Source organism: Strix uralensis, chromosome 7 (genome assembly GCF_047716275.1).
Source record: "Strix uralensis isolate ZFMK-TIS-50842 chromosome 7, bStrUra1, whole genome shotgun sequence".
NCBI lineage: Eukaryota > Metazoa > Chordata > Aves > Strigiformes > Strigidae > Strix > Strix uralensis.
Window position 1 is genome coordinate 19,591,567 of NC_133978.1, and position 18,243 is coordinate 19,609,809.

At 40.1% G+C, this 18,243-nt stretch overlaps 1 protein-coding gene across 15 annotated transcripts in view; it reads left to right on the forward strand.

The window, feature by feature from the left end:
* The first annotated feature begins 220 nt into the window (after window positions 1-220).
* Window positions 221-18,243, forward strand: part of PPP3CB (protein phosphatase 3 catalytic subunit beta) — a 58,950-nt gene continuing 40,927 nt past the window's right edge. For 10 of the 15 annotated variants that reach the window (XR_012629669.1, XR_012629667.1, XR_012629668.1 and 7 more), the window contains exons 1-3: window positions 223-597; window positions 14,811-15,011; window positions 17,136-17,260. Coding sequence is in view for 8 of the 15 variants with exons in the window: in XM_074874669.1 (XP_074730770.1) it covers window positions 528-597; window positions 14,811-15,011; window positions 17,136-17,260 (396 nt within the window). In the remaining 7 variants the exon portion in view is untranslated. Of the gene's footprint in view, window positions 598-2,265; window positions 2,404-14,810; window positions 15,012-16,562; window positions 16,694-17,135; window positions 17,261-18,243 lie in introns of those variants that run through there. The other 5 variants (XM_074874670.1, XM_074874673.1, XM_074874677.1 and 2 more) reach the window with 4 other exon arrangements.

Below are 18,243 nucleotides of genomic sequence, written 5' to 3' on the forward strand. Positions count from 1 at the left end.
CGCGCCGCCCCTCCTCCCCCGTGGCCCCCCAGTCCCGGCCCGACGCCCGCCCGTCCCGGGGGCGGGGGCGCGCCGCGGCGGGGCGCTCCCGGCTCCCCGCTCGACTCCCCCGGGGCGGGGGGAAAGACCCCGGAGGCGCCGGGCCACAGCCTCCGCCCCTCCCCGCGCCTCGCGGCGGAGGCGCCGCCCCGGGGAGAGCGGAGTTTCGCCACGCTCCCTAACGGCCGCGCTGCCGGCGCGGCGGAGCCAGGAGTTTCGCCACGCTCCCGTAGTCCCCTCGTGGGGTGGCGGCGCGGTGCATGCCGGGCCCGAGGCGGACTGTCCCTTCGCTGCGCGAGGAGCTGGGAGCCGCGCCTGCCGCCATGTTCCGCCGGGCCGCCGCCGCCCGGGGCCTCTAGCCGCCCCCGCCCCGCCTCGCCGCCGGCCGCCGCGCGCCCCTCTCCCCGCCAGCACGCCGGCGGAGGAGGCGGACGAAGGCGTCGCCGCGCCCAGCAGCCGCCGCCGGCGGAGCCCGGCAGCGCCCAGCGATGTCCGCCAAGGAGGGGAGCAAGGTGCTGCTGCTGCCGCCCCACGCCACCAGCGAGCGCGCCGTCAAGGGTGAGCGTCCCCGCCCTGACCCACGGCCTGGCGCCGCCCGGGCCCGGGCCCGGCGGAGGAGCGGGGAACATGGCTGCCCGGCGCGGCGCGGGGGCGGCGGCCGCGACCCCCGGCGGGGCGGAGGCCGCCCCAGTGTCCGCGGGCGCCCGCGCGGGGAGGGGGCAGCCCGCCCGCGCGTGGGGGGGTGGGGGGGGGGGGGGGTGTGCTCTGGTGCCGGGCTGCCCACGGGTAGGGGCGGGAGCGGCGTGTCCGCGGGAGGGCTGTCCGGCTCCGTGCGGAGGCGTGGGGCGCCCGCACCGGCATGGAAAGACGCGGGGTCGGCTGGGTTTGTAGGCGGGGAGGCCGAGCTGGGCGCGGGCGCAGCCTGCGGTGAGCCCCGGGGCGGGGCGGGCCGGGCCGCCTCCCGGCGCTGCCCGTGGGGCTGAGGGGCTGCGTGCCGCGCGTGGAAGCGGTGCCCGAGGCCTGCGGCCCTGGCGCATCCCGCCCAGATGCGGGGTTGGCACGGGTGTGTGTGTGTTCTGCTGGCCGGGGGCCACCGGCTTCCCCGCCTGGGGTCCGGCCCCTTCCCGCCTGGTTCGCTGCGGGGGTTTTCCTCTTGTCTGCGCAGAGGAGATCCTTGTAATTGCAGAAGCTGACAGCGCCGAGGAAGAGGGAGTGGGAAGGTGCTGCCGCCCTTTCTTTTGGCAGCTGGTCTCCGGTTCCCAGTTCTGATGGAAAAAAATCACCTTGATCTATTTCTTCAGGGCCTGTTTCGGTAGCACAATCTCATGGGACGCCTTTAAAAGTCGAACGTTATACTTCCCCGAAGAACAAGTAAAACGTTTTAAAGTAGATACATCTGCGTGAAACTAAGATGGTCTAGTGACCAAAATGCTGTAAAATACTAAGCTCCTTTGCTCCGGAGCACATCAAGTGTGTCATTTTAGTATTTGTGGGGAGAATAATCCTTTGCGACTAAAGTGTCCTAAATATATTCATTAGATCTAAACTGTCAGTTAAGAGGATAGCATAGGTAACACTTCAAAGAATTTCTAGGTTTTGAGTAAATTGAGTAATTTACTCAAATTACAGATGATTTTATTTTGATCTCAAAGGTTTTGATACTGAACTGTGTTTGATGGTGGCAGTGTGGACATTTGTAATAGCAGACGTGGTCTATTGGAACTCAGGGTTGTACACAAAGCAGTCTGCTTTTAAGAGTGACATTCCTAGGAACACAGTATCTTAACTGAGTTCAAAGGGGTGGAGATCTGTTCGTTTAGTTTTTTATATAACAGGGGGTCTTGAGAAAGGAAAAGAATGTCTTTGTCTTCAGCAGGTCTTAATTAGAGCCTTGGAATCCCATAGTATGTTTTGGAAATCGGCATGTTTTCCAGTAAGCTGGAAAGCTTTGCTCATAGTAAATTGTTACGCATTTTGGATTGCTTAACCTGTTGATTTGTTTGAACAAATTGCAAGACTAAAAGTAGAAAATGTTAAAACTAGTCTGTTGGAAGCTTGTACTCATTAGAGCTGCTTTAATGTATAGTGTTTAGACTTACTGATATTTTGTACCTTTACTGCAATTTGTTGTAACAAATTAAGTTTTAAAACAATGCAAGAAAACTAATGGTAAGTGGTTAGATACTTTAGAGTGTGCTGGAAATCCTGCTGATTTCCAGTCACTTGATAATTCAGCTTGTTAGATGTGACCTATGCATCTGGTTGTTTAAAATCATACTTAAGACTTGCTTCATTCTAACAGGATTACAGCCTGGGGTTGCAGTATTTGAGCCCGGGTGTGTAGGATACAGAACTATTATAAAGGTAATTAGACTTTGATAGCCTTATCTGACATAATTACAACCAGTTAAGTGTTCATATAGCAGCATTTTTCTGTTCCTTCTGTTGACCGGTCCTGTCCATACCTATCGTGCTGAATCATTGGCTTCTGGAGAAAGCCTGGACAGCTGTGCCAAACTGTCTGTGTTCTTGATATGAAGGACAGGGTGGTTTGGTTCCCCCCTCCCCCATTAGGTGCAGTGCAGCTGGAAATATTTTTTTTTAGACAGCAACTGTAGAGGTGCAAGATTGCAGGTTATGTCAGTGCTAAGTGGGAGTATCTATGCAACATAAATACGTTTGTTGAAACCATGTTAAAATGTGGCAACTATATCACATCCCTGTTCTCAAACAGATGTGTTGCCTCTCACATACCAAGAAATGTTCGCTGTACTCTTACCTATTGTACAATGAATAGATTATAGATGTGGTGATAGTCTCTTAAGGTGGGCCCTCTGCTTTTGTCAAGACAACGCTGCATACCAGGGAACCCAAAAGTGGAAATGTGTGGACCAGGTGTGCTGGTTGAAACTGTTAAAACAGCAGTTCAAATGGTTGCATAACGTCTTATACTTTTAACTTCTGTAGTGCTTATGAATCACTGTAGAAATCGCCTCTTTTTTCATAATTATCCACTTATTTATTGATAATTATTAGTGAATTAATTTACTGGAATAAAGTTTGGGGATTCTTTTTATGGTAATACTTTTTTGTGTTTGTTTTGTTTAATGTGATCCACTATAGGAGAAAAAAAAAAAGTGTAAAAGTGGTCTGAAAATGTTCCTTTTTTGTGTGCCAGCTCTGTTCCCAAGAAAAAACATCCTAGGGGCACCCAGACTTTCTGTCTCTCCTTGCTGAGACATTTCATTTGTAATGTCTCAGGTCCTTGAGAACAGCCACAGAGAAAAATGTAGTGGTATTACCTGGTATATCTGTGTATTTGTCCATATTTCAGCTTTTCGTGCTCTCCATATGCTAGGTCTTTTTGGGAGGAAATGTGAATTAAGGACTTAGTGTTTGCTGGTATTTGCATTGTTTCATCTCTTGCTTTTATTTTAACTTTATTTTCTTCCTCTGTATTACTGGAAGAGGGGAAAAAATAGAAGAAACCATTAAATTTCAGAGGCTATGAGAAATTAAATCCTTTACCACTAATAATGCGTGTTGGCAGAAATGGGCAAGAGATGCTCACCCAAGAAAAAATGGTTGAATTATTCTATCATCAGTAACTAGTCTTTTTTAATAAGGTAGGATAATAATTAGGATGTGTCTCCTTTATATTTTGACCTGTATATTTAGCAATTAGTGGAAAGTGCATGTATCTAGAAAAATATCTGAAAGGTTAACAGGTGTAATGTTCGTATTAGACATACATATAATAAACTTAATAATGGCTTTAAATAGGCAGTTTATACAGTCTAGCAGCATTGGTCTGGCATACCTTCCAAAGTATGAATCGTATCATCAAAGGTCATTGGTTGCTTTTAAAGTGTATAAAAAGCTCAATTTTTCTCTTTTTATGACTTAGTTAACTTGTCTAAGTAATTTGTACTTAGAGAGTTTCCTATAAATTAATGGTTAGCTATGGAATTGAAATGTCTAAAGTCAGTTTTTGGCATTTAGTTCTCAAAAGGTGTCTTGTGGCGTGTCTTTGTTACTGTTTTTTTTAATAGAGATGAGAAAATGCACCTGTTGTCTTGATTCAGTGTTTTCTAAGGCATCCTCTTCATCTTTGAAGAATGATACTTAGTGTTTTACTGTCTTGTGGAAGATAGCATTTTCCTCTACTATGTTCTGTCAGAATCACAGGGGAAAAAAGTATCTTTAAACTGCTGTTGATATTTAACTGCCATATCTGGTTCGTTTGGGTTTGCCTTTCTTTTTGGATGGTAATTGACTGACTTCAGTCAGTGCACTTGACCACTCAGTGCATGTGACTTTCATACTTTAAATTTGTCAATGTATTGTATCTTTTGTATTGAAACAACTGTTTTACTACCTTGTAGTAAAGTGTTTTTCACTGATAGGAAAAAGTGCTTGTAAGCTCCGACGGTTTGATAGAGTGGTCCCGGGCATGGCAGGGATGAGCCTTCTTTGGCTTTCCTTTGAGGACAAAGCACCGGGGTTTCTCTGACCCACCTGTGTGTAGCTATACCGCAGAGTTGTACTTGGAGGTACTCTATCCTACTCGGCATTGTGCTTGCTCACTATGGGTGTTACGAGGCTTTGGGAGGCAAGCCACAGGACCTTGTCATGCTGAGCTAATGGGTATTTTTTGCTGAATTTGGAGATTATGTCTATTCTTCTGGAAATGGGAGGCTTCGGTATTCCTTTGTTTTGGATAAAAGTCATGATACGGTCTGATTGGCAAACAGTCATTTTGGATATTAAATGGTAGATCATTGAAAAACTCTTCAGAGAATCCCAAAGAGAAGTAACTCATAGCCTTGAGCAGGGTCCTAAATTAAGACACTAACAGCTACTTTTAAACAATGATTTCCATGTAGGAGAAAAAGAAATAATTGCAGTATTGAACTTTAAAATTCAGAGTCTGGTAAACAAAAAAAGCACCCCAAAACAACAGGTAAAAGGATAAATGCTTACAGGCAGCGTGAAGGCTGTTTTAAAGATACTATAAGGCACTTAGAATGCCTTTATGCTGCTGGTCAGAAATTATTCTAAAATCATCTTAAAAAGCAGCAGAGTAAAGAGAGTATTAAAAGGTCATACTTTAAAAAAAAAAATCACAGGGGTTTTTTTTGGGGTGAGACGATGGAATGGAACTGAATTCTGACAAGTTAGTGTTTGATTGGCTTTTTTTTTTTTTTTATTGAGAGGATAGTTAGAGTGAATGAATCTTAAAACAGCAACACAAAACCCAAAAAACCCACCCAAAATGGAAGCCCGCCTTAATTTCAGTAGGGCAAATTGGCAGTTGAGGCTTGAAAAGGTAAGGCCGGAGCAGAAAAATCTGGCAACTGCTTACATGTGTATTTTTTGTGTAAGAAGCTAAGGACTCTTTCACATACAAGTCAATTTTTTTTGCTGAATGGGACCAAAGAATTGTCTCATTGAAATGTAAGTGGTTTCAGAACATATCAACAAAACAAATGTTGAAAAAAAAATATCCCAGGACCAGAAGATATTTGTCTGTTGGCTCTAAAGGAATTCTTTGGGGTTTTTGGGTGCAAAATTGCGGATTTATTTTCCATAGCCTGTGGCATAACTCATCTTCTGAGTCTGAGAAATGGAGCATAGAAGTATTTTTTTAAAAAAACTCTAGATTGAACTGGAGAGCTGTAGATCAGTAAGTTTAATTTAAGCAGACTCTTAGCACTTAAAAGAAAGAGTGGACTATGTCCCTGAGGAAGTAGAGTATTAAAGAGGAGTTGGTACAGTTTTCGTAGGAGGAAATCAAGAGAAACTGTTAGAATATTTTGGAGGAGCTAGTGAACTGGTTGATCCAGGCAAAACTATTCATTAGGTTCCTTCATCAGAGCCTTTAGAGTAAGCAAAAGAGGAAATATCCTCTTCTGAATCAAAATTAGTTAGAAAAGAAAGGATATTAATAGGTAATAAACTCACATGGTTGAGGGAGGTTAACATCTGTCATCTGTGCTCTTTAAATGTATTGATAAGTTATTTAGAAAACAGAGTGAATGGCATATAACAACATTTACTCAGGATAGTAAGCTTCCAGAGATATTTCAGAAAACTATAGTTAAACTGAACGCCTGGGCAAAGAAGTTGCAGGAGACGCTGTTCTGATAAAGGCAGAGTAGACTCTACAAGGGAAAGAACAATTCTTGCTTAAACATAGAGGGCAGTGAACTTGGGAAAGAAACATTAGGGACTGTATGGATAGTATTCTAAAAATGTTAGTGTAGTGGCAGTTGAACAGGCTGATAGGAATTTAGGGATTATTAGAAGATCAGTTTAGAAAAAAGAGAATGCGCCATCATGCCATTGTATGCATCTTGTGTTACCCATGCATCTTGAACAGCAGCATGTTAATTTTGGTCCCCCTTCCTGGTTTTCTTCTTTATATAAAGATCTGTTCGGAGGCACAGAGTGGCTTTCATGCAAGGTGGAGCAACAAAAAAGAGAAATCTGTGACTTGGGAAAGTGGTAGCTAAGTAGGGGATAGAGTTAGATAGTGCTTACATCATGAGTGGTATTTGGAAAAGTCAAATAGGAAACAACTGTAATTCTTGTCTTCCTATGAAACGGAGAAATGCAGTACTAAACAAAATTTTCCAGAAATGAATATAAAGGAAGGGAGAAATACTTTTTCCTATAACGTGTAATTAAAATTGTGGAATTCATAGCAATAAGTTGCAGTGGTGGCAAAAACTATAAAAGTGTCTATTTAGGATCTGGACAAAATAGTGAAAAATAGTTCTGTCAGTGATCATAAACATGATGGTCTGGATGAAACTCTAGAGGAAATCCTTAAACCACCCTGTTTGGAAAGCAGAGAGTATGGGGAGGGACAGATCTATGAGTCCACCATTGCCAGAAGCACATTAAAGCACTCAATAATCTTTTGGCGTAGCTCACTATGGCAATTTTAATGGGAGGAGCATCTTTAAATACTTCTCAAACAATTATATTTTCCTGAGAGAAACTTCTAAAAGCAGCATTCAAGTTGATTGAAAAATTACACAGACAGTATGAAAGATGAATGCACCATGGCATACCAGGTGTATCAATAGTTTCATTTGAGATTTAAAATTCTGTGAAACTTATCTTAGGATCATAGAATCATAGAATGGTTTGGGTTGGAAGAGACCTTAAAGATCATCTAGTTCTAATCCCTCTGCTATGGACAGGGACACCTTCCACTAGATCAGGTTGCTCAAAGCCCCATCCAACCTGGCCTTGAACACTGCCAGGGAGGGGGCAGCCACAACTGCTCTGGGCAACCTGTTCCAGTGTCTCACCACCCTCACTGTGAAGAATTTCTTCCTTTTATCTAATCTAAATCTAAACCCTTTCAGTTTAAAACTGTTACCCCTCGTCCTGTTGTTTTAAGACTGCAAGTACATGGTAAGCAAGGGATAAAATAAATAGTGCCTGCGGCACTTTTGTAGGGTTTCAAGGTTTACAGGGTCATTTTTTGTTGCTTCTAGAATGCGTGTTAATATAGCAGGCAGCATGCATTCAAAGAAACTTGAGGGAAGGGATAGTTCTTGTGGCATTTTGGAAAAATACCATAATTCCCAAGAAACTGACTTTGCTGAATCTGTGCTTTCTTGTTTGGGATGAATAGGGTAACCCCTGTCTTTTGACAACTATTGATTTTAGCTTTCCAGTTCAAGGAGATGCTGCTTTGTATTTGTGCTTAACTAATATTTTCAAGGTTGCTGGTCATAGACCATCCGTGATCTCTTTATGCTATTTCTTTTCAGATGTGTTCTGCCAAATTCAGAAGGATAATTGGATGTAGTCTGTCCTCATAGCAGCCATGGGTGCTACATCTCTTTCTTCTGTATAGATGTTGGTAGAAGGATGAAAACTCCAGAGACAGATGGAAAGAAGTGCTAGGTGTTAGGCTTTATGATTCTTCTGAGTGACACTACATAGACAGCAATGCATTTATAAAACCAAAAGCCCACAAAACCTGACCAAATGACAGTAAAGCCACAGACAGCTATGCTATCGTGCTAATAAACCTGCTGACAAAATGAGGGATACTGGCCTTTTAGCAGAACACCATGGTTGTATTGATACATGATATCACTTAGTGGAGACAAATGTTACATGCTGTTTCTTGTATACCTACCACCAAAGCAACAAACTCTTGACACACACGAGTCTTTGTTTAGTAACCTTAGTAATGTGAGCTGAGATTTTATCTGTGAAATCAAAAACACTCTTAAAATGAAATCTGGGACGTTGAGCATGCTTTTACAGCCAAAACTGAGTTCATGGAACATGTCATGGGCTCCTGATTATAAAGGAAAAATGTTTAATTTTCTTTCACTGTCAGAGAAAAAGAATTATGTAAGTTTTCAGGTCTTAAGAGCAGAAAATACTTTGCTTGTGGAAGTACAGTACTTGTATGGTTGATCCCTGATACTTTTTCCTACCGTTAGTCTAGAGGCTTTGATCTCATCTTGTTTCATGAGCCTGTTCTAACAGGGTGTCTCTGATACAACCCAGATTTTACCAAGGTTATTAAAATGGGCATATATATCAGCATAGTTTAAATTTACAGTATCTACATGTAGGATTTTTATTAGCAGCTACTGTTGTACTCAGTTACTAGGCAATGTGAGATCTGCTTTGGGTCTGGAAGTAACGTGTTTGTGTTAGTTGCCATATTGCACCTCAGCGGGGATTATTATATTGAGTAAAGTGCCATGCTAATGTAGCTTTTCTACTTTTGAACCTTTTTACAAGGTACTTTGAGTTTATCTATTCAGATTGGTGCTAACTTTTGGATCTCTGTAGTATGCTTTATTGTAAGGTATAAATATACCCAGATGTTTGTAGAAAGTCAGTGTAGAACTAGCTTTAGAGGTTTTGCTTTTGATATCTCTTGTTTTAGTAGTACTACAGGATAAAGGAAAGGTGATTATTTTACTCTTTGTAAATGCATGTACAAATAGTAATAAAAACCATCAAAAACTTTTTGTTAACAAATCCCAAAAGCTACTCGGTTTTCTTCCTCACATTTCTGTTTAAAATTTTGAATCAGTATAGTTAAAATTACATCATCCATACCTATTTTAAAAGTGAAATTGATTGATTTTTGACTAGTAAGCAATGGTTTGGTTTAGAAAATCTTGTATGTTATTGTAAATCAGGGTATGTTATCTTTGTTACTAACATCTATACTTTTACTAATAGGATATAGTCTGTTATTTTGTAGTTCAGTGTGTATTGCTTTAGAGATTAATCTCTAAATGCTTTTCTATTGCTTAGCTTTGCTGGGAATGAAAGAAGGGAATCCCTTAATGACCAACACCATGTTATTTCCTTAGGGTAATTCCTCTTAATTACCATTCTGTTACAGTCCCAAGAGTGCAGGTTATGCACAAAGACTTTGAAACATAGATTATATTTCTGTCTTGGAACACATCATGCCGCAATTCTTTTTCCTTAGGCTATAACATTCTATTACTACTTCATCAAAGGTTTAATTAAACCCATTAGTTTGCAGAAATTGTCTACATGCTTCAAAAATTACCATCCTTAACCTATTAAAAGATGTTATTTGTAATATTTTTCAAAGCTATGAACTCTAATATAGTGTTAACTATTGTTGAGACAAAAATTAAAGTATAAACTGGAAAGATACAGGTTTTGTAGTAAGCATTACTGTTTTATTCAGCTGGGTGATGCAGATAAAATCTTTAGCCATGTTTTATTCTGCCTTCTCTGAAAATTATTCTAAAAAATAATCCTTATTGAGCAATAGGAAAATATATTTATTGTGTGAAAAGGGTTTTATTGAACTCTGAGGAACTAGTTTTAAGACTTAATTTTTTCATGAGGCAAATATAACTTTGCAGATGCTTTATTACTTCTGATACTAACACTTGTGAGTTTTGGACATTGTGGATTACCCCTGGATATACAGAGTTTTTAATTCAAATCTTTATAAGTATATTAATTAAAATAGTTTGAGACAATTCTTTGCAGACACTGGACAGAAACATATGTTTTTATAGCCTCCCAGAAAATGTAACTTGCGAGACAAACTCAAAGATGTAGTTTGTTAAAACAGACAGAATTAATTTTTGTGCAAATCTGATCTGGTCTGATCCACATAATATATTATGTGGACATAAGAACTTTATTAAGAGAAGAAAATTTAATCTGTCATGTGCTTAGGACCTCTGAAATATTTCTGAACTGTGATAAGGAAGAGGACAAAACCATCTTTCTGAATTCTGCAGGCATTGGTAGTCATAATAAGTAATGATTTGCACATAAGAGAATGAAGAACAGCTGGTCACTTCAACAAACCATTCCCTACCACACCCTGCATCTACCCAAAATACCTCCAAAAAGAAAAAAGGGTGATCTTTCACTCAAGTAGATCATTATCTAGGAATAATACTAGGACTAATGAATCAGAATTCCTACAGAACTGTGTCTTAGAGGTGATTGACTTTGGTTCTGGGAAGGTATGATCCCTGATGCTTTTGCAGTACTTAAAACAGGTAAAAGCTACTTTGTTAATTGTCTGATCTCTCATAGAAGGGTAAGCTCAACTTTGCAGTGCTGAAGGCAGTTGTGGGCCCTCAAATAACATGTTTAAAAAAGTGTGGAAAGGAATGGCCTACAACTAATTTATGTACACATTAATATAAATTTCTAAATAATGCAAAAATAACATTAAGGGAATATGAACTTTGGAAAGTCAAGTTCAAAAAAACAGTGAACGCTAGAATTGATGCTCACCTGGTCATAATTAAGTGCTTCTAAAAATTAGTTAAATTTATCTTGGTGGAACAATGAATTTCTCTTTTCAGAGACAGACTTATGTTTTTAAATGATTGTTGTACATGGAACAGAAGTTTTTGTCTTTCAATTTCTTAAATGCATTAAGATTATTAAAATTTGCACTACATGGAATTTTAATACTTCCAAATGAAACTTGAATCATTACTAGAGGAGACTGGAAGCAAAGGCAAGCCATTTCTTTTCTGTTAATAAAATACTTTATGTCCAAAAGTAAAGTGCCAGATTTGTTCTACAATATGTAATGTAAAGGCACGTTTTTCAGCTTCGTCCTACTTAGAAACTTTTATAAGAGGAAGAATAAACAATTCTCCAGTTTACTTTCTAGTATAATTTAATTTCAGTGAATATATGTATGTGATTAATGCATCAGTTTTCTAGATAGACTTTTATTATTGCATAAAACAGAAGGGTAGCAATGTGTTGCTAATAATCTAGAAGTCAATTTAAATGAAGTCAGTGAATGTTTTAGTATTTAAGCATTGGTTTTTGGAATGTAGAGTTTAATTTTGGAGAATAAGAAAATAGAGTATAAATTATCTACAAGTGGATTCATACTACCAGTTGTTCTTATCTTTGGATAGTGTGTTTCTCCAGGGTTTTTTTTTAAGCATCACAGAATCAGAGAATGGTTTGGGCTGGAAGGAACCTTAAAGATCATCTAGTTCTAAGCCCCTGGCCATGGACAGGGACACCTTCCACTAGACCAGGTTGCTCAAAGCCCCGTCCAGCCTGGCCTTGAACACTGCCAGGGAGGGGGCAGCCACAACTGCTCTGGGCAACCTGTTCCAGTGTCTCACCACCCTCACAGCAAAGAATTTCTTCTATCTAATCTAAATCTAACCCCTTTCAGTTTAAAACCATTACCCCTCATCCTATCACTACACTCCCTGATAAACAGTCCCTCCCCACCTTTCCTGTAAGCTCCCTTTAAGTACTGGAAGGCCGCTATAAGGTCTCCCCGGAGCCTGCTCTTCTCCAGGCTGAACAACCTCAACTCCCTCAGCCTGTCCTCATAAGGGAGGTGCTCCAGCCTTCGATCGCCTTCGTGGCCCAACTCTGCATTTGCTCGAGCAGGTCTATGTCCTTCTTATTTAAGGGCCCCACAGTACTCCAGGTGGGGTCTCATGAGAGCAGAGTAGAGGGGGAGAATCCCCTCCCTCGACCTGCTGGCCACACTTCTCTTGATGCAGCGCAGGACACAGCTGGCTTTCTGGGCTGTGAGCGCACATTGCTGGCTCATAAGTTTTCCATCCACTAGTACCCCCAAGTCCTTCTCTGCGGGTGGGGCTGCTCTCAATCCACTCATTGCCCAGCCTGTATTTGTGCTTGGGATTGCCCTGACCCACGTGCAGGACCTTGCACTTGGCCTTGTTGAACTTCATGAAGTTTGCACGGTCCCACCTCTCCAGCCTGTCCAGGTCCCTCTGGATGGCACACCCCTTCCCTCCAGCGTGTCGGCCGCACCACACAGCTTGGTGTTGTTGGCAAATTTGCTGAGGGTGCACTCGATCCCACTGTCCATGTCAATGACGAAGATGTTAAACAGTGCTGGTCCCAACACCAGCCCCTGAGGAACACCACTTGTCACTGCTGTCCATTCGGTCATTGAGCCGTTGACCACAACTCTTTGAGTGCAACCATCCAGACAATTACTTAACCACTGAGCGATCCATCATCAGATCCACGTCTCTCCAATTTAGAGACAAGGATGTTGTGCAGGACAGTGTCAGATGCTTTGCACAAGTCCAGGTAGTTGACTTGTGCATGTCACATGACGTCAGTTGCTCTTCCCTTACCCACTAATGCTGTAACCCTGTCATAGAAGGCCACCAAATTTGTCAGGCACAATTTGCTGTTTGTGAAGCCATCCGCCGCCTTATTTTCCACACACCCTAACATAGTTTCCAGGAGGATCTACTCCATGACCTTGCCAGGCACAGAGGTGAGACTGACAGGTCTGTAGTTCCCCGGGTCCTCTTTATCTTCCTTTTTTAAAAATGGGGGTTATGTTTCCCCTTTTCCAGTCAGTGGCAACTTCGCTGGACTGCCACAACTTCTCAAATATGATGCACAGTGGCTTAGCCACTTCATCTGTGAGTTCCCTCAGGACCCATATTGAAATAATATTTAAATGGAAAGCAAAAAGGAGGGTTTTCTCCTTTTATCTTTTACTTCATTCTTTCAATAGTGGTATGCTTTTTGGGAGGGGGTGGTTGGTGTTTTTTTCAGATTAGTTTTATTTTCTGTAATCCAGCATAAGTGTGATGATATTCTGCACTGCTCAGTAGCAATTTTGATGCATCCTCTCCTCCCACATCTCTATTTCATTTGTGCAGTAACTGAACTGCCATTTTTTGAATTCATGTATGTCAAATATGTTATCTGGGCAGTTTCTGAATCCCCAACCTCAGACCTCTCATCTGCTCCACTTCATTGAGATATAGATCACATATGGTTGCTTTTGACTCATGAGCCAGGATCCAAGGACTCCGATACTTCCAGTAATTTTCTAAAGTTGTGTCTAGTATATGGACAGCGTCTACTCTGAGTTTAATCTTTTTAGAGACGGCACAACAGAAAAATGATGAAAACAAGCTCAAAGAAGGAATTTCAACCTACAGTGGCAATGTTGCAGGCTCCCAAAATTACATTTTTTTCTGATTTGTCAGTGGTTTGACAGAACTTCAAACTGGCAGAGTTCATCCTGCCCCTTTGTGCCATTCCGGGGCCAAGAGCATGTGAGTGCTGCTCTCCCTTCACCTTCTCCGTAATGCCGTCATAGACCTCTGTTAGAGTCCCCCTTAGTTTTTTGGTTTTAGGCTGAAGAATCCTAGTCTACTTAATTACTTCTGTAGCAGAAATCATTCTAACTTTTTGATTTCCATTATTGTTCCTTGAATCCTTTTTTAATTATTTTTTCTTTTTTATAAGGTGGACAAACCAGAGTTCCATACTGGATTTATCAGCGGCATAATTTTATCTTCTTTTGTTTTCTATTTGCTAATAATTCTTAATATTCAGTTTTCTGGGTTTCTTTGACTTGACATCATCAAGTATTTTCCTAGAACTATAGGAAAGACCTTGCTTCTGTGATTTTTATATGTAAAGTTAAGATTTCTTTCCTTCATTAGTTTGCATTTATTAATATTTAATGTGTCCTATTTTGCTGAGCCACTCAGTAGCATGGATGACTTCTGTAGCTCTTCATAGCCTGCCCTATTCTTCATTGTCTGGAATACTTGCTGTCACCTGAAGGCTGCATCACTCCATGAGTTACCTTCTTTTCAGTGTAATTTATGAATTTATTAAATAGTGCAGATTCTTGTGGGCCTCCTCCAGTGACCTTCTTCCTTTCCAGGTGCTGGCTATCACCTGCTTTTATTTCTAGTCCTTTAAATGGTTTTGTATCCTTTTCTTGCTAGCTTTGGATTCGTTTTGGTGTTCATTTTTTTGTTGTTGGTGTTGGGCTTTTTGAGTTTGGTTTTGGGTGGTTTTTTTAGGCTTTGATGATGGGCTTATTTTAAAATGCCTTTTTAAGTCTGAGTGGATATTAAATGGATCTCCTGCATCCTCAGTACTTGTTGAGTCTTTCAGAGAATGGCAGTATATTGGAGAGAGATGATGTCCCTTTGGAAAGGCAGTTTTGATTATTCCAAATGTTGTACATATTATTGTGCATTTTAACTCTGTTTTATAGTTTCTACAAACTTGCGCATTATAGGTGCTAATTTTTTTAAATACATACACAGATAGCACTGTTCCATTGAGCTTTTAATGATGTCATCAAGTTGGTTGATTGAAAGACAAATTTGCTACTTTGGATATCAGCTATTCCATGATAGATCCAATCCTAGGTGGAGTATTTTTTTAAAATAGCATTGTTGAGACTACTGTTTCTTGTTTTAAAATTTTAGCTGTCCCTTTTCCACCAACGCATCGCTTGACGTCTGAAGAAGTGTTTGACACAGATGGAAGACCAAGGGTTGACATTTTGAAGAACCACTTGATAAAAGAAGGTCGAGTGGATGAAGAAATTGCACTTAGAATCATCAATGAGGGTGCTGCAATATTACGGAGGGAAAAAACTATGATAGAAGTTGAAGCTCCAATTACAGGTAATATTTCTAGATGATTTCACTCACAAATAAGTTTGAAAAAAGCCAGATTTTTTCAGTAGTAGAGTTTGTCTTAAAAATTGCTAAAATAAAATTTCTGTATAGTCTTATTGAATTGTCCCTCACAACTGCATTTGCCTAACAGTACTCAAATGGTCTGAAAAAATAGGCTGCACATTATTTTGCAAAATGAAGGCATTAAACCTATTTGAAAAAAATAGTATGGTTGGTATTAAAATGACAAAATAGAAAGTAGTTAAATGCTGATGAATTATGGATTTCTAATTCCTGCAGTGTTTGAAGTGGGAATAAAGGCATCTACCTGGAATAGAAAAATAAACTCAGAATTATCCTAAAACCTAAATATGTGAAGAGAAGCTAATTGCTGTGGTTTTAAGCAAATACTGTGAACTGAAATTCTGAATGAAAAATATACCTTTATAGTTCCTCTGTAGGTGAGACTGACAATTGCATGTAAAACTATGTTTTTGTCAGGGTAGTAGGACTAGAAAGTGTTGAAAGATTGTTTTAGCATCTTTAATGTGCTAGGACCCGATCACCTGTGATACAAAACTGAGTCTTAGGGTTTTTTGGAATATTTTCATGGTTGACTAGTTCTATTTCTGTTTGACCTGGTGAAAGGTGGAATTGGTGTCCTTTAGTACTTTTGTTTATAAACAATCCAGACTCATAGAAAATAGTGTATGTTGCATATCTGTTATTTATGATAATGAAAGTAGATTTGATTTTTGTGTTCAAATTAGATTTTCTTTCATTTGAATCTGTTTTCTTCTAAATGGACCTATATAAAATTAGTGTCAGAAAAGCTTTTAGGGCATCAACTTGCTTTAATTTGTTAGCATTGGGTAAATGAAAACATTTAAACAGTACATCATTATTATTGACTTTTTTTTTAAAATGAATGATTGTAATGGTGGAAATCACTAAGTGACTGTCTGAACTCAAGAGTCTTTTGAAGCTCCAGATAAAGCTCAAAACTACAGTGTTGTCTCTATGTTTAGAATTTTTATGTTTCCGTTGATTTAGGTAGTTACCCAGAGCTACTGGTGTATTGGCAGCTGAAAAAGAAGGAAAGTTCTTGCAGTGTTTGAGTAGAAATCTTAAGAAAAGTGACATAAAAGAGGACGCATTTAGTCTAATATTTTGTAGGTCGTGATGAAAAATGGTCTGCTCCAAGGGACTAACAACCTTTAAAGTGTGGTGTGCCATATCCAGTATTTCCTTCCAAAATTAGAACAACTTTTTTTCCCCAAAAAAGTTTACTGATAAACTCTGAGGAGTCAGAAGATGCTATTCATCAGTTGATCAGTGACATTTCTCTCAAATTGCTGTTAATTATTATCAGCCATATCTCATGCAGAAGCAAGAAGGCAGCTCCTGACTTCCATTGAGCTGGGAACTCCTGTGGGAATGAGGAGTTAGGAGCAGTTGTCTCTTCCATACATTTTTTTATAAATTGTGAGATGACCTGGCTTTGCTGTATGCTCTTCAAAGTCTCCCCATCTGCTATCTTTGGCACTTCTGCCTTAGGTTGCTGACCACTGGTTTTGTCCTGTCTCATAGTCTAAAAACACAAGAAAAATCCACTGTTGAAATAGTGAACATGGTTATTTGAAGGAGAAAAGTAACTGAGCAAAGAGAAGATATGATGATATTAAAAGGTATGTTAGTCTGACTCAGAACAAAAGCATATTCCCTGCTTTTTTCAATCCCACATGGACACAGCAAATTGTTGCAAAGCAGCAGGCATTTTCAAATATGCATACCAAGGAGAATTTGCAAAGATACCTAAGGGGTTGGGGAGGACATTAAAGAGCTGCTGACAACTTTCAAGCCTCAATGCTCAGTGCATTAACTGTGTTTGAAAAATATTCCACAATCTGCTAGACTCAAATAGGGATATCATCAGTGTCACCACATGTAGTGAGGACAGCATCTTACTGAAAAGCAAAGGGGGAAGCTTCAAAACTTTCTGTTATTCCTGCGTTATAGCTGCCTTTCCTCTTAATTAGAAGTACTTTGTGGCTGTTTACTTAACTATAACTTAGTAGCTTTTCTGTTAGATTTTTTTTAAATTAATTTGAACAAAATTTTTGCTTGCAGTGTGTGGTGATATTCATGGCCAGTTCTTTGATCTAATGAAGCTGTTTGAAGTGGGAGGATCACCTGCTAACACAAGATACCTCTTCCTCGGTGACTATGTAGACAGAGGTTATTTTAGTATAGAGGTAACTGAATATATTAATCTGTTTTGTCCTAAATTTTTCTATAAGCACGCTTTCATGGAGGTTTTCAAATGAAATTTTAGGTCTGCTTTAACATGTAAATGTGTTCTTCCTTGCTGTGCTTCTTCCTATGACAAATGCCTGCTTACAGGAGGATACTGACCAGCTGTTTGGACTGTCCTGTTGAAATCACCAGACTTCATAACATTTTCCTCCTCTTTCTTTAGTTAGTTTTTTAAAAGTTGAATTCCATAGCATTATTTTACATAATCCTGCTTCTCTGGCAATATTCAGGAGGGTGTGTTTTTATGTTTTTGGAGAACAGGTGAGTCATGACTGCAAGGTCGTTTAATTTATTATAGCTGTTTATCTGTATAAAGTAGATTCATTTTACTTATGTAATCAAATGGTTTTTAATAATAATTAATATTTTTCTTTACTAAAATCCTGAGGGCAATTACAGATATTCCCTAAGGATGACCTGTGTTTCTGCCATTAATTTTTCAGGTATTTTGAATTCAAATAATTTTTTAATTTTCAGCACGTTTATTCAGTATGCTACATTCCAGAGATACTCACTTACTCATATCAATTAAGTTTCAGAGCTATGATTGTAAGGTAACTATTCCTCTGGAGCCAGCTTGGGAAATGCCTCAGCTTGGGATCTCTTCATAGATACCAAATCTGATAGAATGGCATACCATTTGAAATAGTATTTTGCAAGTCATGGTGTATGATACTTCGTTTCTGTATTAAACTTATGCTGTTCTAATAACATGTGTGGGTACATACTGTAAAGGGCATACACAATGCCTTTTGGGGTTGTTAGGGATGGTAGACAAACAGGAGATGCAACAAGAGCAATTGCATCAAAGTCATTTATAAGGAAAAAGTGCAACAGGTCTTCTTGGACTGTTCTTGATGATTATAAATAATGTAATTGTCCTTGAAAAGGACATTTACATAGCAACACTGTATGTTAATAT